At 35.4% G+C, this 22,219-nt stretch overlaps 3 protein-coding genes and 1 pseudogene across 4 annotated transcripts; 3 read left to right on the top strand and 1 right to left on the bottom strand.

Annotated features, from left to right (window-relative positions):
* Nucleotides 1–4,510: 4,510 nt before the first annotated feature.
* LOC143574689 (uncharacterized) lies at nucleotides 4,511–8,778 on the top strand. The gene is made up of 4 exons (XM_077059252.1): nucleotides 4,511–4,549; nucleotides 5,560–6,826; nucleotides 7,544–7,862; nucleotides 8,575–8,778. Exons 2-4 carry the CDS (start codon nucleotides 5,569–5,571, stop codon nucleotides 8,669–8,671), a joined length of 1,674 nt encoding a protein of 557 aa, XP_076915367.1. The 5' UTR covers nucleotides 4,511–4,549; nucleotides 5,560–5,568; the 3' UTR covers nucleotides 8,672–8,778.
* LOC143574695 (uncharacterized) lies at nucleotides 8,697–12,878 on the top strand. The gene is made up of 6 exons (XM_077059256.1): nucleotides 8,697–8,701; nucleotides 8,752–8,875; nucleotides 9,698–9,757; nucleotides 9,830–10,105; nucleotides 10,738–11,775; nucleotides 12,559–12,878. The coding sequence occupies exons 1-6, from the start codon at nucleotides 8,697–8,699 to the stop codon at nucleotides 12,793–12,795; spliced, it is 1,740 nt and encodes a 579-aa protein (XP_076915371.1). The 3' UTR covers nucleotides 12,796–12,878.
* A 1,034-nt stretch (nucleotides 12,879–13,912) lies between these two features.
* On the bottom strand, nucleotides 13,913–16,786 carry LOC143574707 (uncharacterized). Its single transcript, XM_077059262.1, has 4 exons — nucleotides 16,350–16,786; nucleotides 15,753–15,898; nucleotides 15,556–15,666; nucleotides 13,913–14,605 (listed from the first exon to the last, which is right to left on the bottom strand). Exons 1-4 carry the CDS (start codon nucleotides 16,774–16,776, stop codon nucleotides 14,033–14,035), a joined length of 1,257 nt encoding a protein of 418 aa, XP_076915377.1. The 5' UTR covers nucleotides 16,777–16,786; the 3' UTR covers nucleotides 13,913–14,032.
* A 1,508-nt stretch (nucleotides 16,787–18,294) lies between these two features.
* Nucleotides 18,295–19,797, top strand: LOC143574706 (ATP synthase gamma chain, chloroplastic-like; annotated as a pseudogene). Its single transcript, XR_013142644.1, has 2 exons — nucleotides 18,295–18,756; nucleotides 19,050–19,797. The product of XR_013142644.1 is annotated as an ATP synthase gamma chain, chloroplastic-like (transcript).
* The last annotated feature ends 2,422 nt before the right edge of the window (nucleotides 19,798–22,219 follow it).

Raw genomic sequence — 22,219 nt, 5'->3', positions numbered from 1 at the left:
AATTTGGAGATTTTAAAGTTTAGGTGGTGAATTGATGGTTATTGGTACTAGACTTAAAATTAGGGTTTGTACTTTGAACTTAGATGTATTATTAAATGGCATTAACAACAATTATGTTTTTGTTTTTGTTTTCTTGGTTAGGAAGACTTGCAGAATTTATCATTTGGTGGTGAAAAGAGCGACAACTTGATATGAATATTGAGGGAAACTTAAGGTCACAAGGTGAAATAATTAATCTTTATGGTTGCATTTCCATCTTATTAATTTGCTTTCTTGTTCTATTGATTTTGTAACTATTAAATTAAATGCATGAGAACACTCATTTGATATGGCAAAATATGTTTTATTGTAGTTGTATTTTCTATCAGAAGCTGTCATCCATATCTGTTTGGTGTGCTTTTGTGGTTGATTTATAATGGATGACCGTATTATTACTTTAGGGTGAATTTTACTTTTTGCTTCATAATTTAGTAGAAAGTGTTGTTTCTTGCTTTACGGTACGTCATTCGTTTGTCATATACAACAAACTAATCCTCTAAGCATGTCACAACGTAAACGACAACATCGGAATTCTCAAATGCCATCTGCTCCATTACTAATGTTAAGCAGTGACATGAAGTAAACCATGAACCTCACTCATTATATCGCATATACTGTCTCGATGCAGACATCACAAATAACATCACACAACCAAAGTTGTGATCTACAACGAGAATGGCGGGCTTTCTCAAAACTGATTGTCGAGTGATGATTCTGGACATGGGACATGTCAACCAAAAAAATCTTCCCACATGTCAACCTAAAAAATCTTCCCACTGCAAATATATTGAATACAAAAAACAAAAATAGATGCATGTTGCATGCAACCATACGATGATACGAATACAAAGTTATTAGAGTAGTAGAGTTTAAAATTCAATAAAGTTCTTAATCAAAAAACTTTAAAAGTTTAGTCTTAATCTCCATTCATCATCTTGTTCATCTTCAAAGTTTAGTCCAAGTCTTCATCATCTTCATAATCTTCGTCACCATCAATCGGTTCGATTCGGTTTTTTTGTTTTTTGAAAATGGAAAACCGAACTAAAACCGAAAATTCGTTTTTTCAAAAATACAAAAATTAAATGTCGGTCAATGCATCGGTTCGAGTTTTTCTGTTAATTCGATTTCGATTCGGTTTTCTGCTCACCCATAACGCCTACCAATGACACAAATCAATCCACCTCAGCTTCCTCATCAACAAGCCTGCCACCACTAATACCAGATCCTAAATCCAATATGTTGTTGCAAGAAACAACAGGTACAGGGCAACTTACTTTGACAAACTACTACACCAACTTAAGTTAATGAGGATAAACGAAAAAAAATAGACTTTCAGTTGTCATATTGCCCGGCGTAAACAAGCGAAAGTAAATATGTTTTACCTAGCTGGGTTAATAGAAAACATGGTGACAATGAAACACATGTATACTTTCGCTTGACGACCTAACCATGGTTTTTACATAAGAAGAATTGAAGCAACAAACTCCATCAACTGACAACTTAATTTTCACAAATCTTTTCAAAACATGTTTAGGTTGTGTACGCATCAATCAGTGAGTACAAAAACCTTGTTTTCTTTTTACTCTCATCTTCTTGCTGACCACCTGACACGACATAAGTCATGCTGATATTTTTTTTTTTTTTTTACTTCCGTCTCTTACTAATTGATCGATAGCGTGCTCTTGATTTGGGATTTTAGGTTTACATGATACTGCTTTGTTTGTTTTAAGGCTCATCAGTTATTTACTTCTTGTGAATTCTTAAATGTCTAGTATGATTTAATTGTGTATGTTTAAAAGCATATCTTTATGGTGTTTGGTTATCGTTGAATGTTTTTGGACTTAGGTTATGAACGGGTTACTATTCAATTTCTTTTACCTTAGTTTGGGGATTGTGAAATTTGTTTTGCTATTTGTTTATAAATTTCTAAGGACTATGATATAAAATGTGGATGCTTGAACACAACCTTTAACGACGCTGGATGTGTTTTCATAAGTCTACATCTAATAGGTTATTTCCGTTCTACAATAGGCTATGCTAAGATAGGCTGATAGATGCCCCCGTTTCTTTAAGGTTCTTTTCTAGCTTATCATCATCATCATCATCATCATCGTACTCAGTAAATCCCACAAATAGCAAAGCTATGGTAGGGTCTGAGGAAGGTAAGATGTAGGCAGCCTTACCTCTACCCCGTAGGAATAGAGAGGCTGCTTCCGGTGAGACCCTCGGCTCGATAGTAGTTTTGCATCAAGCCTTAGACATAATGCACATAACACTCAACCACCGGGACACCGGTCGATTGGTGCGTGTACCCTTGTCTTTCGGCTATCAACGCCACCACAAGATGCCTGATTAACTTTCCGCCAGTTTTAACGTTATTTTCACGAGATCAGTAAAATAACGTCAAAATTAATGCAATTTCACTTTTGCCCATCCGAGGGTTCACACATATATACATTATATGGGCGCACCGCAACCAGGGCGCATTATATAACAGATCCGGGAGCAAAGAAACAAAAAATGCAATGACAAACACGGCTAAACAATCTTTCTGGGAACAACGCAAGCCAAGACATCAAACAAAAAAGCCTGTAATTTTGGCATGACTAACGTGTATGGAAGATGAAATCACAATGCTTTACAAGAACTCCCTGCACATACTTTGTAAACCACAAAAGACCAGAAAGGGCAATTTGGGTATTAGCCAATCTACATGTATTTTTTTATAGCCATAACTAATAAAGGCACTAAATGTTGGTCAAGTATATCTATGTAACTACACTGCACAAATGTTAATTATGCAGCCCACGTAGGCATAATCTAAAATGTCTAGACACTAACCGCTTCCTGTGCAACCAACACAGATACTGCTGCTAACCTTCATAAGCAAAAGAAAACAGAAAAGTTGCAGCCAACCCCGCCGCAACGCGGCGCGTGAACTCACTAGTATATAACATTTTCCGCTAAACTATACCATATGAATTGTATTGTTTTTAAGGACCTGTATGAATTGTAATATGTGATAACTTTTACTTTATCGTGTTAATTATTGATGTCGCTCATTAATTGTGTTATATATATGTGTCATGCTATGTGATGTTATTATTAAACATGTTTGCGTTAGTGTTTTAGCAGGTAGTACGTTTAGCTAAAAGGTTTGTGCTAAAGTTGAGTTATGCCATCCAATTATGGAATGTAGGTGTGATTCTTTTAACATGACGTTACAGTACAGGTTTTGCAAGCTCTAAGATTTTGTAAGCGGGTTATATTAATGATTAATTCACTATGAGCACATGCGTGCATACCGTGTTTTATTGTTCTCGAGTCAATACTTCCAACTTTCACTTAAACACCTCAAAGTGTATTAGATTACCTAAACATCACTTGCAACTCATGATATGTATACCATATAATAACACAATTTGATGTGTTTGAACTCGTTAAATACAACTCCAAATCTTAATGTTAGATTTAGTTAAATTTGTTTTAATCTTATTATTAGGATTTGATTTAATGTGTACAAAGGACAAACTTCTAAACATAAATCCAACAATCAACTACATGATTCACCATTTGATGAATCAAACGAAGAAAACTAATTTAATGATACGATTACAATTCAAGGAAAATGAATAGGAGATGATGATGATGATGATGATGATGATGATGATGAAAGCGATTGTAAATTGTGTGTGTTGAATCCCCATAAGTCTATCTAAAATTTTAAACCGCTTAGACAAAGAAGACGATCAAGTCCCCAAAATTCTATATACATCATTACTTTATACAAAACGAGAAAAAGTTCCAACTTTAACACTCGACTTACTTTCTTACCACATACAATCCCCGGACTTCCAAACTTGGCTCCGACAATTCCTGAAGTTGTTGCAACCATCAACTTATATGATTTACTTATAATATTTGTTATGTATACAAATAACACAACTTATATGAGGGCAGTTTGGTCATTTTACACGAACTTAACCGAAATATTTAACGGCGTCAACATCAAGGACCATCGTAATACAAAATTCATACATATGAACCACCTTAGTAATAAGCTTATAGCTATTAGGATGAAGTTTGCAATTAGTAAAGTTTGGTAATCAAACGTGCAAAATCTTTAAACCACATGGACCAACAATGCAGTTAACTTAAAAAAAGAAGGAAAGAAAAAAGCAAATAGAGGGTTGATTTGTTAAACCTCTCAAACATGAAGGACATATCCATAAACCTGTTGTCACCAAAATAAAACAAAACTCAATCAAACAAACAAACAAACAACCTAAACAAAAATAAAAGCCCAATTTTCTTTCTTTCTTTCTTTCTTTCTTTCTAATTACACCACCGGAGAGTAAGAAACGAATCGTGGCGTTGATTGCATCCTTCCGCCGTCGTTCACGGTGGTCTCGGTATCCGACGCCGTCATCAATAAAAAACCCTAGCACATTTAATTCGATTCTGAGCAGCTAATCTGTACGGATTTCAACTTCAATCTTCTCCGATTCCGGTATACAATACATTGCCCTAATTTCACGAATTTTAGATCAAAAACGTAATTATTGGTTTATTTTACTACACTTAAGAGTTAGAGGAATGAATAAATTATGGATTGTTGCTGTAATTAGATATCAACGGAGTTCAGTTTAATGTTAGGGTTTGGTAAATTTAAAATATAGGCTGTAATTTACATGAATAATATTATTTTATTATATTAGGTTATGGCCTAAAAGTTTATGCATGCTTCAATGTTGCCTGATTTACCTAATGATGCATTATTTTGAGCAGAGTAATCGGTCTACTGTTTGCCGTTACATTTGCTTGTTAGTTAGTGTATGAATTCTTATGAGTGATGTTGAATAGTCCGTCACCTAAAATTGGTGTAGAGGGTGAGGTCGCAAAAGTAAGTAAGACCATTCCCATTGGCGTGCGTTTGTTCGGTCGGTCGGTTGGGTGTATTGTATTAAAAAAATTGTTAACTCAATTAATGGGAGCGACTATAAGTCGGCTGGGGTCTGACACATCTAAACCGATCCTTTTCTCATTTTTATTGCCAAATTAAAATTCCTGTTGGTTCATAATATATATATATATATATATATATATTACAAATATATAAAACATATGATATATAATTAGTTTTTTAATGAAAAGTTGGGTTGGTTGTGAATGGGAGTAGTCTAACAGTTGTATAAGCGTCTCTTTCTTGTTTGTTTCCAAACTGTTTTCTGGTGATGTTACTCAATGTATTTATTGGACTATTTTTAGTTTTTGGATATAACTTTGCATTTTAGTGGTTGACAGCTTATGAATCTGAGCTGATTGCCGTTAGTTTTGAACTTTTGAATTTTGATTATTTATAAAATATAAATTGCCGATTTGATGCTTTATATGAGTTTAAGTTATGATGTTAGTTTACACCTATTTGGTTTTTTTTTTGTTACTGTTGGTTGTTTCAACATTATGTTCCGGTTAAATTTAGTAATCAGATTAGGTCACCCATTATCCTTGTTGTTGCAGGTGTTCACAATGACTTTATCATCTTTGCCGCCAACTGAAGACCAGTCCTCTAATGGTGTAACCGATACTACAAGTTTATCAAAAAACAAAGATATTATTTCTGAACACGTGGAGGAAGATAACGAGGAGGATGAAGATGGAGATATGGATTTCAACCCGTTTCTAAAAGAAGCTCTTTCTCTAGAAGCTTCTTCAAGCCTGAGCTCTGAGATTGAAGAGTTTGATGCTGAGGTGGTCAACAGCACAGAAAACCATTCACCTGTGGTTAATGACACAAATTCCCCTGATGAGTTCCAAAACGACAGTGTTAGAAACATTGAACCCAACACTGACCCAAACACAGTTACTGATGATGTTAATGATGATGTTACGGGTGATGATGACGATGCCATCTGGCGGCGTACTAGGGCTCGATATTCTCTCGTGGGGTCAACTTTAGATGAGCTTGAAACTTTTCTTCAAGAAACTGATGATGAAGATGACCTTCATCATAATATTGATGACGAGGAAGAATATAGGAAGTTTCTTGCAGCGGTTTTAAACAATGGAGACGCGAGTTCGTGTGCGGAACACGAAACCGATACACTTGATGAAGATGAAGATAATGATGCAGATTTTGAGTTAGAACTCGAAGAGGCACTCGAGAGTGATGTTGATGAAACTTTACATAGCGTGTCGGAACAACGCGATCGGCCGAGCGTCGGTAGACGACGACCCGAAACAAGACAGAAAAAACGACAGAAAACCGATTCCCGACACAACGAATTTTCAGGACACGCGAATCGGCCGTTTCGTCCCATTTTACCGTATCCACCGATTGTTCCATATGTTCAAAACACTTCATTTGTGAATAACAATATTAATAATAATAATGATGATAGTAATATTAACATTAATCACGTATGCGCTTTCACGCCATATCAGATCGGGCAGTTACATTGTTTGATATATGAGCATGTGCAATTGCTTGTTCAGCTGTTTTCTCTTTCGGTTCTAGAACCTTCTAAACAACATATTGCCATACAAGTTTCCAACTTGCTTTCTGAGATTGTGCTCAAACGGGATCAAGTACTTGCTTCTCAACGGGCCCCGTATCCCGGTTTTTGTTTTAGCTTGCCAAATATTTGGTCAGTTATAACTGTTTCTAGTGGTGCACACCCCACAGACGGTTCGTTCTGGGTGCCTTTTGTAAATGATAATGTGCGATCAGTTATGGATGTGGCCCCACTTAATTTAGTTCAGAGCTATATGGATGATATTGGTATTGGTATGTCTTCTGTTTGAACTTTCATCAGTTTGCATATTGTAGGGGTGTGCATCGGTCAGTTTGGGTCTGGTCAGGTCCTGGCTCAAACCGAACCGAAATCATAAATTTGGTTTTTAGGTTTTTGGAAACCGTTCGGTTTCGGTTTTTGGTTTCCACAACGGGTTTGGTTTTGCAGACCGTCAGTTTTTGGTTGGGTTTGGTTATTTTGGTTTGGTTTTTAATGCTTTTTTTTTTGTTGTTTTAGACTTTTAGGTACATGAAAAACCGAGACCAAACCGAAAGTTAGGTTTAAGAAAGAAAACACAAAACCAAACCGTCAGTTTTGGGTTGGGTTTCGCCATTTTGGTTTGTTTTTTTGGTTTACGGTACATGCAAAATCGAAACCAAAGTACCAAACCGAAAATTCGGTTTTTGATAAAAACACAAGACGGAATAGTCAATTTTGGTTCTATTTTTTGGTATTAATAATTCTAAGGTTTTATTATTTTTGGTTTTTGGTACATGCAAAACTGAAACCAACCCGAAATGTAGGATTTTGGGAAAAAAAAACCAAACCAAACCATCAGTTTTGGGTTGAGTTCTGTTCAGTTGTTTCAATTCGGTTATGTCTGTCATTTCAGTTATGGGTTGGTTATTTCGGTATCATGCAATCATGCACACCCCTAGTAAATTGTAACTTAACCTTTTGTACCGAACTTGGTTCTGGTTTATCGACAGCTGTTCGAGATCATCAACAAAGGCAGTTAGAAGTTGGCTATGGTGCTACAGTTGACAAGGAGTGCTTGTTTCCTTTCAACTGTTTTCAATCTTCAGATCCTACTGTGGGGCCTGATAAAGCTAGTGACCCGAAATCAAAGAAGACGATTGCTGCTGCACTTATTGAACGATCAAAGAATCAGTCAATTGCTTTAGTTCCAAAAGATGTTGCGAAGTTAGCATTGAGATTCTTTCCACTCTTCAATCCAGCACTGTTTCCACATAAACCGCCTCCTTCCACTGTTGCTAATCGGGTGCTTTTTACTGATGCTGAGGACGGGTAAGTGTCAAGCTCATGGCTTGTTAAAATTGCATACCGTTTGATAAAAAATATAGTGTTGAAGTTGCTGTTTTGCTGTTTCTAATTGAATATCATAGCGGGTTTATTGTCATTGGATGTTAGGGATGCAAACGATCCTAGCCAGGTTGGGCTCAGGCTCAGCTCATATATCTTAATGAGATGAAATGCTAAGCTCAAGCTTGGCTCTTCAAAAGCTCGAGCCAGCTCGTTTATTTTTAAAAAATTAAAAAAAATTTATTTGCTCATATTTTAAATTGTTTATTTATTTACACGTATTGATATTTATAAAAACTAACAAAAAAACAGTATTTTTAACTTACGCACGGTGTAGAGTTTATAAGCTACATAATTCATAATTGTAGATTCTTTTGAGTTTTGTACACATATTAAAACTTTGGTTATTCGGGCTTTACCTTTAAACTAGCCAAATTAGAATTTTCAACATTAAGAGAGTTTTCTTTGTAATACTTTTTTATGCTTTTATTAAAAAAATGTCATACGGGTTATTATACACACGCGCGCGCGCGCACACAATTTGGGCTTTATTTTAAATGAGGGCCAACGAGCCCCTACCAAGTAGATCTTGGCTTGGGCCGGTCTTGTTTACAGACCAAGCCGATTTCGAGCGAGCTTTTTGCGCATTCTTTCTTTACTTATCTTTTGTCTTCTTTTAACTGTCTGAAATTTTCAGGTTATTAGCCCGAGGGTTAATGAGGTACAATACCGACTGGAAGGAGATTCAGAAAAATTTTCTACCCTGCAAAACACCACATCAGGCAAGTTCCTGAAAACATAACATTCTTTTCTTATATTATGATGTTGATATGCGCTATTATATTATGATGTTATTAGGATAATTATCATTCAGGATTGCAAACAATACGTTACTTAAAACAGCTTCGGTTGCTCAGTTCTTGTTCATTTATTTTTTTCAGATCTTTGTGAGACAGAAAAACTGTGCGTGTTCTAGAGCACCAGAGAATCCAATTAAGGTATGCGATTTATGGTTCATCTTGTCATTGCATATCTATAAGTTATGATTATAAACTAGTCATTCTGGTTGGACAAGAGTGAAATTCGTTTGAATTATCTTGCTTTTTGCTATTACAGTATTACTTACTAAATCATTTTATAACACAGCCCATTCTGACCTGGACCCAAATTACCATTTTATTAAACACCGTGTCCTGAGTCTCACCCATTCTGACCCAGACCAAACTAACCATTTATAAAATGGCCCATTCTGATCCACTTGTTCCGACCTGGAGAAATAGCCATCTTATAGAACAGCCTTTTCTGACCCATACACATTCTGACCCGGAAAAAAATAATCATCTTATTTATATGACACACCTGTTCTGACCTAGACCAAATTAACTACTTATATAACAGCCAGTTTTGGCCCACACACATTCTGACCCAGACCAAAATAACCATTTTTTAAAAGGCCGACGAAAATAACCATCTTATAAAAAGGCCGTTCTGATTCGCACCCAATTTGACCCGGACCAAATAACCATTTTATAAAACGGCTATGACCTGGGCTCATTCTGACCGAACATTTGCCCAATCGGACCTGCCCGTTTTGCAAAGCATAGTAACATAAACACTCTGAAGAAGGCAATGTGTAGCAGCACATGCAAATGTTTTTGTTTCGTTTGGAATATAAAATTAAGATTTAACATATATTTTTATAAACTAGTAATATACTGTAATTGTTACTTGTGATTTGAATGATGATTAATTATTTTTATACAAAGAAAGTTATAACTGGTCATCAATAACTGAAAATCACATTAACATATGTATTGCAGGCAGTTAGAAGGATGAAAACTTCACCTTTAACTCCTCAAGAAAAAGCCCTAATAGAAGAGGTATTATCTCTTATATGATTACTATTTTAATTAAACAATTAGTAATATGATTATGTTGATGTAACAACTCAGGGATTAAAGATTTACAAACTCGATTGGACGGCGGTATGGCAGTACATGGTCCCGCATCGGGACCCATCTATTCTCCCCCGTCAATATCGCACAGCTATTGGGGACCAAAAGTCATACAAAGGAGACGAACACACCAAGGCGAAAAGACGGTTATACGAGTCACAAAAAAGAATGTCAAAGCTTGGAGGGTCAAGATTACAAGCAACCGCTGCTGGTCAAAACATTCAACACTGGCCAAACACGGACGAGGCTAATCCACTTCCTAGCTTTCCAACTGTATGTCTTATTAGGCTTGTAAACAAACTGAACGAACACGAACGGAACAAGTTCATGTTTGTTCATTTAACTTTAACCTAACAAACGATTGAACATGAACAATTAAACGAACATGTTTTTCTTGTTCGTGTTCTTCTTTAAGAAAATGAACGTGTTCACGTTTGTTTGTTAACTATATAAACGAACGGTTCACAAACGTAGACAAACCAGCATCACTGAACATAGATGAACAAACATAAGTAAATGTAAAATTGTAAACAACAATATGCTGGGCTTAAAAGATTATTAAAACCAGACTAGATTATAACAGGCCTAAAAAACCTTCAATACATTTTTTAATGCAAACGAACGAGCTTAAACTAACATAAACGAGCGAAGTTAGACAAACGTAAACTTACTAATATAAATGAATGTAAATGAATGAGACATGTGTTCATGTTCATTCGTTTAACTAAATGAACAAAATTCATGTTCATGTTCATGTTCATTCGTTTAATAAATAAACTAATATAAATGAATTTCCTGTCGCACAGTTCACAAACGGTTCCTTTACAAGCCTATGTCTTATTCTCTTCACCTTTTGTTTATTACCGTTTTACCCTTTTCTAAACAAAGTAGTATTATGATTGCAGAATTGTGGAACCGATAGTAACAATGGTGATGATGGTGGAAATAATGAAGATGAAGCTTACGTTCATGAGGCGTTTTTAGCCGATTGGAGACCAGTTTTATCAGGAGAAAACCCGCAAGTCGAATTATTCACACAAAACCAATTAACGAATTTTCATCCCCAAAATCTTAGCAATAACGGTTCATCTCACCGATATCCAGTTAATTTTTTGAGACCAGAAGTGAGTATACGACCGTACCGAGCTCGTAAAGCTAATTGTTCTCGTGTAGTGAAACTAGCTCCCGACCTGCCACCTGTCAATCTTCCACCTACCGTTCGTATAATGTCACAATCAGCCTTTTCAAAATTTCAGGGTGAATCATCTAAGGTGGTACAAAATGTAGTTATAAGTCAACCGAGATTTGGTCAAGACGATGAGAGAAACAATGCAGGTGAAAAGGGTGATTCAGATCTTCAATTGCATCCTTTATTGTTTGAGGGTCATGATGACGCGAGTTTACCGTATTATCCTTTGACCGGAAGTACGAGTTCCTCCGGCTCGTTTGACTTTTTCCCAAATAATCCTCTAAATCTTAACCTATTTCGTTATCCTAATCAAGGAAAACAGACTGTTAATTTTTTCGATAATAATTTGAAATCTAGCGAGTTAAGTTCACCGTTTACCGGTGTTGACTTTCACCCACTTCTGCAAAGAAGTGATGATGGAAATACTAATCCAACGGCTGTTAATGTTGTTGTACCACGTAGCCCTAATGAGCTGGATTTGGATATTCGATTAAGTTCTAGTTCACGGAATGAGAATGGTGCCAGTGGTCGTGAGCCGGGTGGTTCGCACGGCTTAGCTGAGGATAACAGAAATGATCCTGATTTGGGTCCGGGTTCGGTGGGTGGTAGACATGATGAGATTGTGATGGAACAGGAGGAGTTAAGTGACTCGGAGGATGATGATGTGGCGGAAAGTGTGGAGTTTGAGTGCGAAGAGATGACGGATACTGAAGGAGACACGGGGTCGGATTCAGATCATGTTGAAAACGCGCAGGTTAGTTTTTACCGTTGTTAAAGTTGTTGGCTGTTATTGTTTGCATATTTTACCCTTTTTCTGCTCGTAGACGTTAACCGGTAGATTTGTTCAGCTCGGCTTGTCAAAAGCTCTATAAATGAGCTAAACAAGTGAGCTTACCTTTGTAAACGAGCTGAGTTGAGCTATGGCAGGCTAGCTAGTGTCCGGCTCGGTTGTCTTGACGAGCTGAAATGTTGAGCTGGAGCTCAGCTCATCAAAAGCTCAAGCCAACTTGTTTATTTATATATATTTTTTAGTTTTTGTATTTTTTACACATTGATATGTATATAGACAAAAGGTAATAAGTATTTCCAGCATACACATAATGCAGAATTTATAAACTACACAGTTAACAAGCGAGCTTTACCTTTGTAAACGAGCCAAGCCAATGTGGGCTCGGGCTCGGGCTCTGCTTGTTTATCTTAACGAGCTGAGATGCTGAGCTTGAGCTTGGCTCGTCAAAGGCTCAAGCCAGCTCGTTTATTTCAATTTTTTGTGATTCTTTATTTTTACATGCATTGATATGTTTAAAAACAAAAAAAAGAATAATATTTTTATCATACACTTAATGCAGAATTTTTAAACTGCGTTATTTTTAATGTACATACATCAAAACTTGGATTTTAATTCCTATGCTATTAAATTTTGGCTTTAATTGAACAACCCTAAATGAAATCACACACAGCAATAATTGTAGAAATAATAAAAAAAATACTGTTTTACAAGATGGTAAATTAAATGGATTATTTTTATTGTAATTAGGATGATTCTCTGCCCAAAGTTATGGTACATGGAGATGACAGTGATCAAGATGAACCAAGATGCCAAGAAGCTGCTACTTCTAATGAACCAACAAGTTTGTTTGGTTTAAGGTTAAACTCTAAACTTCCAGTGACCAGAAGATCTTCTAAGAAAACAGCATTGCCAAATCAGCAGTTGGATGCTGCAGCACAGGCAAAGAAACCTAGAAAAAGAGCACAGAAGCCGGATCCTAGGTGAGGTTTAGGTACATAAATACAAAGGTAGGTGGTATTAACATTATTACAAGTCCAAATGTAAAAGAATTTGTTTTTTGTTGCAAATACGGATTGAACTTTAAAAGAAACTATTTATAAGTATTAAGTGATTGAAAGTAATGAATCATAGCGGATTAAGACGTGTTTAACTTATATGTATAACAGTTAAAATGACTATTTGACATATCACGATATCATAAAAAATGAATGCTATGTTTCCGTTTTTATTAAAAACAAGTTCCGTAATATATTCAAAATCAAGGTTTTTTGACCCAGGCAAAATTTGGAACCGGTTAAAATGTTTTGGACCGCAAATGGCTGAAGCGGTAAGTTGCTAGATTGGTGAATCGATCTAAGAATTTAGTTTGAGTAACAATGTGAAAAGATACGATTTAAAGTTATATCTATTTTAGTGTCATCTCATACAAATGCAGATTGTGATTGCCAACTTCAGTTTTTTACACCTAAATACCATCTAACTTATCCAACATTATATATGTTTGCAAGTTTTTGTTTCTTCGGAGATGAATCCCATATTAACCGCCTTCATAACGATAACAGAACCTGCTGTAATGCTTAAGTAAGCCCTTAGATCATGCTTTATGTAATGCTTTTGTGTTGTCTTTTCCTTGCCTATGAAGGCCTCTCCTTGTGATTCATGATTGAAAAGAAATAAAATCTTCATTCCTGTATCTCTAGTTCTCTTTCAAACTCGTGTTTTCTTTCATATTTTCTTGTGATTCTTTTGAGTCATTTTCTTCTGGTTATGTCCTTGAGTCTCTTCCTGGTCTTGTATACATCAATCCCCTCCCTCTTATACATATAATAAAAAAGTAAAGATAGACAGACTATAGTTTTGTGTAATCAATGATCTTGGTTGTGTATTGTTTTAAAAACAGTGGTTTGGCATCGGTAAAAGTCTAATTTTCTTTTTTTTTGGTCGTAGTACAATGTTTTACCAGATAAAAGAGTACACTAATAAATATAAGCATATGTATAATCATAATAATAATAAATTAGTTCCCTTTGACTTCATAATGTAAATGTAGGAATTGTAATGAAAGTAAATAAGATAAATCGCCAAATAAAGATGACATTCATATCCACAAAAAAACTTACCAAAACATGTGGAAACGATTGATCCACAAACACGCTAGCCGTACCAGTTATCGATCATCAATCCAAAAACATAAACACCACTTTCAAAAAAAACACTAAACCTACAATGCAACCATAGTTAACAGTAAACCAAAATGATCACTAGGCAAAACAGGAAGCTCCAATTCCTTCGCTCCTTTTTTCTTCACATATGTCACTTCCGGTATCGCTTCGGTCCCCACCATTTCAACACCTTCAACTTTATAATCCCTCAAACTGATCAAAAACCGGTCAAGCCGCTTTTGCAGTTTCCTATTGGCACTCAACATCAGGTTTGCCTTTGTATCATAAGTCCACCCAACTTCTTTCGGGTTCAGTTCCGTCCAAGCATCAATCCATCCATCTGGCAGTGGAAACGCACCGTCTAATTTGTCGTCCCAATTCATATCACCACAAAATATCACATTCGGGCTTTGTTTAAGAAAAGCAACGGCTTCGTTTGCTTGCTTTACACGTTCTTTACTGTACATTTGGTCCCATTTTGGTGGGCCCGGGCACGGGCTCTCGAGATGGGTTGTTGCAACTACCAAAGGAGTGTCTCCTTGGGTTAAAACTTCTGCAATGCATAACTCTCTTCCCATTGCTGAATAACTAAATTGCTTACAATGGAAGGATTTCACAGCCAATTTGCTAAGCTGCAAAATTTTATTACACGAGTCATAAACAAACTTCACAAAACTAACAATTTGTCAACATATTGGTAACTTGTCCCCATAGGGGTGTAAAACGGTTCGTGTTTGCGGGTGGTTGGCGAGTCCAACCCAATACAAATCTGAATCCAAAACTCATGTTAGACACGTGAACCTGAAGATGACATCCATATTCACGGTTTGACACAAACACAGTGTTTAACCTGAGTTTTTTTAATATCATTTGCACATGTTAAAACTTAAATTTACGCTTTTACATTCTTCAAAAAACAAACAAACGTATATAAAGCAATTACATTTTAATCATAAAATAAAATCTTATGTCAATTCCTTTTTGAGTTTTAAAGAACAAAAGATACTAAACCAACTTAATTTAATACATAAAACATAATTAAATATATAAAAATAAAAAATAAATGGGTTAAACAGGTCAACTGTGAACCCGCCGGTTTGACACGAATAGGCCCCGTTTAGCCAAACAGGTTTGCAGGTTCTACCAAAAACCAAACCCAAACCTTCAAATTTTGTGTTAGGTTTGTGTCATGTCAAAAATTCACACCCCTACCCCAGAGTGTAAACAAGTCGAGCCTGGGCTCAACTCAAACTTGGCTTGTCTACTATTTATTAATTCATTTTCATGAATTTATACATATACTTTATATATGTATTAGTTATCAATTTTACATATAATAGCATATACCCTATTAAGTTATTTCATCATAACTTCATACATATTAATAATTATTATAAAAATATATATTTAATATATTAGATTAAAAAATATGAATAATAGGCTCGTTTAGGCTCGCAAGCAAGCTCGAGCTTGATACGTGAAGCTTGAGCTTAGGCTTGTTTACTAGCTCACGCGCAACTTAGCTTGTTTAAACCCCTAGTCCCCTTATTCATCGATATAGTGTGATGTGAACATAGCTAACCTGCATGCAAAAGTATGGCCTCACGTTCGCCTTATCAAACGAAAGTGAGCATTTATACAACTTCCACCAATTGGAACTTTGAAGAATGGCATAGATATCAGGAGTCACCTCCTACAAGAAAATAAATTAAATTAACATGAATTAAAACTATTCAACATTAAATGTTGTCGACTGCAGTTGATTTATGAAGATAATACCTGCAAACATATAACATCCGGACAATGCAGTTGAATAATGTCACCAATCGCTCTCATTCTTATACGAAGCTCAATGTCTTCAGCAAACCAAACATTGTAACTCAAAATCTTCAACTTCTTTGAAATCTCTTTTGGCTGCACTTCATCTGCAATACATTTAACAGCATTTATATATGACAAACACAATGTAGAGAATGATTTTTTTCTAATATGTGAAATCACACTACCAAATAATATAACAATTGAATGCCTGCAATAATGGTAGGCATCTTCAACGGGAAGTTCGTATATTTAATAAACAAACAAACATGAACAAAAAATTGGTTCATTTAGTAAAACAAACGAACATGAACACATCTCTCGTTTGTTCATTTATGTTCGTGAAAGTTCGTTTGTTTAAATTCGTTTACGTTCATTCATGTTTGTTAATTTAGTTTTGTTTAAACTGGTTCGTAAATATATTCATTTTAAACTAAGAAACACCAACATGCTCCGATCGTGTTCGTTTGGTTCGTTTACAATTATAACAGAAAGTAACGACGTCAAACACATTAATAATCAATTCATTAAAAAATAAGATCACTAGTTTAAACTCACCAGAATCAACTATCTTCTTATTAGCCGATTTCAACCCACGAGACACCGTAAAATCAAGAGAATCATCAACAATCTCAACAGGGTCATCACCGATCTTCCTCTTATTATCATTACTACATCTTTGCAACAAAGGCAAGAAAACATTACCAACATCAGAAGAACAACCACCCACCCGCAGTTCTTCATCACCAAGACTCAAACTTGACGAAAAGGATGAGTTCTTGGTCCCACAAATCTCGCAGCTTGAAAGCTTATAAGGGTTTAAAAAGGTGCAAGCTTTACAAGACCATTTTTGATGATTGGATGAAGATGACGATGAAATTGAAAACGGTGAGTTGGGTTTTGAAGATGAGCAGATTTGGCAAGTGGGTTTTGAGGGATTTGTGTTGATGAAGGTGCATCGGGTGCAGGCCCATGAAGAAGCCATTGATTTGGGTGGAGTTGGATTTAGGGGGGTTTTTAGGGTTCTTTAGAAGAAAAGGATGGGGTTTGAATTTGAAAGGTTTGGTTAGTGGGATGATTGATTTGAGGATAATAATAATAAGAGTGGGATTTTGAAAGATGGCATTTGCCCGCGTATTGTTTGATCCCCAAATCAAAACATTTGTTAAAAGAGGGGTGGGTATCAGTTTAGGGTTTACGGGTTTAGTGTCACTATTCATATTAGTGCGTCTTTTAGTGCTGATCTCTAGCATCTTGCTATTTGTGTTATTTTAATAAAAGTTGTTTGAGAAAAAAAATTGATTTGGGCTACAAAACAACAGTGATGGACCATTATGCGACTTAAAACTATTTTTTTTTTTAATAAAAAAGCCAGTATGTTAATCAAAACAAGGAAACCTCACGTAAGGTACTAGGGCATCAAAACCTTAAACGAACCAAACTCTTAAGGAAACCAAAGGGTCTTTATTTCAAGGCGTCTAAGTGTGGTGTTAGGTGTCCATTTCTAAAAGTTCGCAGGTTCTAATCTCGTCATGAACACGATGTATGTTTATAGTGTGTGTCAGCTTATCGTTCCAAAAAAATTGCTTTAAAAACCTAGTAAAACATGCCGTTTACAATTTAAATACCTTGTATTAACCGAAAGCATAAATTACACAACAAAGGGACAAATCATGAAGTAAGAGCAAGTTTGGTGTCATGTGACCAGTAGAAGGGATGGCAATGGGCTGGGTTCGAGCCGGCTATTGGTAATTTCATGCCCATACCCGTTTGTAAAATCGTGTCCCATACCTGGTCAATTACCCGTCGGATATCAGCTATGCCCGTTGGGATTTTTAAATACATTTTTTTATCTTTATAATTCTTTTATATCTTTTATTCACATAACAACTATTACAAATTAAAATATATTACACTTCACATATATAAGCGTTACAATAAATAATATCATTATAATTATATATACACACACACACACACTTCACAATCAGCAAAATACAAAGAATTTTTTGGGTATAGGGTTCGGGTAATCGGGCCGGGTATCATCTAATCTCATACCTGCGAAAATTTTTAAATCCTAATCCCATACTCGATAAGCCAGCCCATACCTATCGGATTTCGGGTATACCCGTCGGGTTCGGGCTTTTTTACAATCCCTACCAATAGATCATGGATTGAAGTCATGAAAACAAACTCTTCTAAAACCATAAAATAATAATGCGTACAACAAGCCCAAGTAAGTAGATATTATACACAATCGCCATAAATTATACAACTTGTACATCATAATTTAACTTCTCCATTCACCAGATCAAAAACATTGTGGCAGAAAGGTAAATGTTACCATTTGGCGGGCCTGTTGATAAATCCCTCATCCATACAAAATCTTGATCATCTCCATCCACCCAAAATTCAAAAACCTCATCCATATTCCAAACCCCTAATGTCACACATACATACATACATACATTCATTCCACCATACAATACAACAAAAAGATAAGATTTCTATCAACAAACAAAACCTCTTCACACACACCTCACCTCCACTGTTGAACTCTTGAACAACCTTAATTAAAAAAAAAAAAAAACATGCCTTGCTCAAATCTAACAATGCTGGTGTCATCAAAACCATCAATTGATTCATCATCACCCCTTTCATTCAGATCATTCATTGCCCCTGTTCAAATTCCCAATTTTCCACTTATTCAATATCGAAACCGTCTTCTTCGATCCATTGCAGCCTCCGTGAGCTTCGAACCCGCATCGATTCTGTCAAGAATACTCAGAAGATCACCGAGGCAATGAAGCTTGTGGCGGCTGCAAAAGTTAGAAGAGCTCAAGAAGCTGTGGTCAACGCCAGACCATTTTCTGAAACATTAGTTGAAGTTCTTTACAGCATTAATGAACAGCTTCAAACCGAAGACGTTGACGTCCCGTTGACCAATGTCCGCCCCGTCAAGAAGGTCGTGTTACTGAGAATATATTAGTTAGCGTTTATTGTTATCATAGTTAGAAAATATGATTTAATTAGTTTATTTGTAACTATACATACTTATTGTACTATTTAGAAATAATTTATCATGATCACTAGCTAATATATTTTCAATTGCACATTAGCTAGTGGGAGAGAATATATTAGTTAGTGTTTATTGTTATATTATTAGTATGGTAATATTTTAATTACATGAACTAAACTGTTCATAAATAGTTGTCAGTAATACACAATAAACGCTAACTAATATATTATCTCTGACAGGTGGCGCTGGTGGTGGTCACCGGAGATCGTGGTCTTTGTGGCGGGTTTAACAACTTTATCTTGAAAAAAGCCGAAGCCCGAATTCGGGAACTCAAGAGTCTTAATCTTGATTATGTGGTGATTAGTGTGGGCAAGAAGGGAAATTCATACTTCCTTCGAAGACCGAATATTCCAGTTGACAAGTTTCTCGACGGGAGCAACCTCCCGACCGCGAAAGAAGCTCAGGCGATCGCAGACGATGTGTTTTCGTTATTTGTAAGCGAAGAAGTTGATAAAGTCGAGCTTTTATACACGAAATTCGTTTCACTTGTGAAATCGGATCCCGTGATTCACACATTACTCCCATTATCCCCAAAAGGAGAGATTTGTGACGTTAATGGGGTATGTGTTGATGCTGCTGAAGATGAGTTCTTTAGGTTGACCACAAAAGAAGGAAAGTTGACCGTTGAGCGCGACGTGGTTAGAACCGAAACGATTGATTTTTCGCCAATTTTGCAATTCGAGCAAGACCCGGTTCAGATATTGGATGCTTTGTTGCCATTGTATTTGAACAGTCAAATACTAAGGGCTTTGCAGGAGTCGTTAGCGAGTGAGCTCGCTGCACGAATGACTGCAATGGGGAACGCGACTGATAATGCGACCGAGTTGAAGAAGAGCTTGTCGCGGGTTTATAATCGCCAACGTCAAGCCAAGATTACCGGGGAGATTTTGGAGATTGTGGCTGGTGCTGATGCATTGGCTTGATTTGATAATGATCATGTTCTGTATTTATTATAGGGGAATTGTGAAGGATGTGGAATTTTTTTGGGAATAATTGTAATATTTGATGGTAATACTAATCCTAATACTCCCTCCAAATATTGAATTTTGAATATATAAGTTTTCACATCTTGTAGTTGGCCCATCGAGCTCGATTAGGGTACACATAGTTCGGGTCATGTCGGGTCGATTAATTTGGTGTATTGAAAAAAAAAAGAGAACTATTCGGTAATTTGTAACTAACTGTTGAATAAGGGTGTTCATAATTTGGTTTTAAATTATGAAACCGTCCAAACCGTTCATCGGTATGGTTTTACGGTCGGGTTTTTTCTTTTACTTTTGGTCGATTTCAAAAGTGCCATAACGAACGATTTGATTTACGGTATATACGAAAAACCGACCATATAAAACCGGACGGAACCGTAATATTCGACTATATCTATTTAGTTTTATCTTACCTAATTTTTATAATAACCACTTAATATCTATCTATATTTTATAATACTAGGCGGGTGCCCGCACGATGCGGCAGGTGTCCGAACGCAGACCCTGCGAATCACATAACAATTAAGAGTGTTCATAGTTCGATTTAAAGCCTTTAAACCTTTTAAACAGCTCATCAGTTTGGTTTCACAGGCGGTTTATTTTTTTTTCACTTTCACTCGGTTGGTTGGTTGCAAAATTTTCAAACCGTAGCTAACGGTTTGGTTCACGACTTATGCTGAAAACCGGGCCATATGAAATCAGACCAAACTTAAATGGTGTAGGCATTTTAATCTCTTTTATTATTTAGTATTTGAAAAGTTTTGTTATATATATTAGATATAGTTAAGATATAATTGAACAAAGTCTTTATACTACAAGTAAACATGACTATTACAACTTTAAATTAACCTAATTCCAGTATAATTTTTTATAATCTTCGATCTTGTTATAATTTCGCATCCTAGGTGTTTCATTAATCTTTACCATTTATGTTGCTAAAATTATAATTTTTCCTATTTTGTTATATATAAGAGAGTTGGTAACGATTCACTTTCAATTTTCAATGATTCAATTTTGGTTTGGATGACGAAAAATCGATACTAATGGTTGGACTCACAAGTTTAACTTACAAACCATCAAAACCCCGCATCGAGCACCCCTATGTAACTTATTAGTTTTTGTTTTAAATTGAAAAAAATATAACAATATCATACTCAAATTAAAGAGAATAAAATGTTCGATTTTATGGTGTAATTTTTTTACAAAAATATTAGCGTACGAAAAAATTATGGTCGTTTAAAAATCGTGGTGGAAAGTTAGTTTAAGGATAAAATTAAAAACATAATATGATTAAAGATGAGGAAACAAACTTGTAAGTTAGGTTAATAGTGTTTAAAAGACAAGTTTACCTCTTTTTATACATGTACTTTATGCATTAGCATTTGTAAAACTTTTAAAATCAAGTGTCTTAATTTATCCTTGTCTCATGTATTATATATAGTATAGATAAATAGAGCACTATAACTTACTGTATTCTTTGAAGTTTTAAATCGTTTCTCAGTTTCATCAACTTTGCTATCATGATTTGTTCATGAACTTGTTAATTTATGTTGTGATTGCCAAGTAATAATGTAGACTTAGATTTATGTCTATATAAAACATTTTTCAATTTTTTTGTTTCCAGTTATTTTTTTATTTTTATCTGTGATAGCCGGTTAATTTGAACATGACTTTGGATAAGTTTTCAATTTTATATGTTATGCATTTTTTTATAGAAGGCATAATTAGTTAACTAAATCGGAACTAAACTATTAGTAGCAGCTCGGTTTGCTTTGGTTTTTATTTTTAACAGTTTGGTGTCGGGTTTTTATTATTAAAAACCGTTGCTGACGGTTCGGCTCATGGTTTGACCCAGAAATCATTCAACCCGTACCGTGAACACCTCTACCATTGAATTTGAAGGTGGTAGGGGTGTCAGGTGTGCAGGAAACCAAAAAAACCGATCCGTAACCTAAAAAACCAAAAACTTCAAACCGAAACAAAACCAATGGTTTGGTTTTATGTTTCTGTGGTTTTGCATGTAATAAACCTGAACCAAATTTCTAGATTTTTATTTTTTATTTTATGTAATTTATCTATACTATATATAAAAAGAATCCCAAGACCTCTTAAATTTTAAGAGGTACCATTAACAATGCAAAACATACAACACATAATGCATCAAATTATAAGATTCTAGAGGCACCTTTGTCTTTAGCCATATTAATACGTTAACTTTAATTTTGTTAAAAGTAAGTTATAATTTTAGTCCTATAACTTCAATCAGTTTTTTTTAATTTATATAATAGTTACATCTTTACCGCTTATTTTAAACAAACTACTCCCACGATTTTTAAACGGCCATATATTTTTCACACGTTAATATT

Source organism: Bidens hawaiensis, unplaced genomic scaffold (genome assembly GCF_021521415.1).
Source record: "Bidens hawaiensis isolate Kalapana, Puna unplaced genomic scaffold, B.hawaiensis_p1.1 tig00027084_1, whole genome shotgun sequence".
Lineage (NCBI taxonomy): Eukaryota > Viridiplantae > Streptophyta > Magnoliopsida > Asterales > Asteraceae > Bidens > Bidens hawaiensis.
This window is presented reverse-complemented; position numbering and strand designations above follow the sequence as displayed.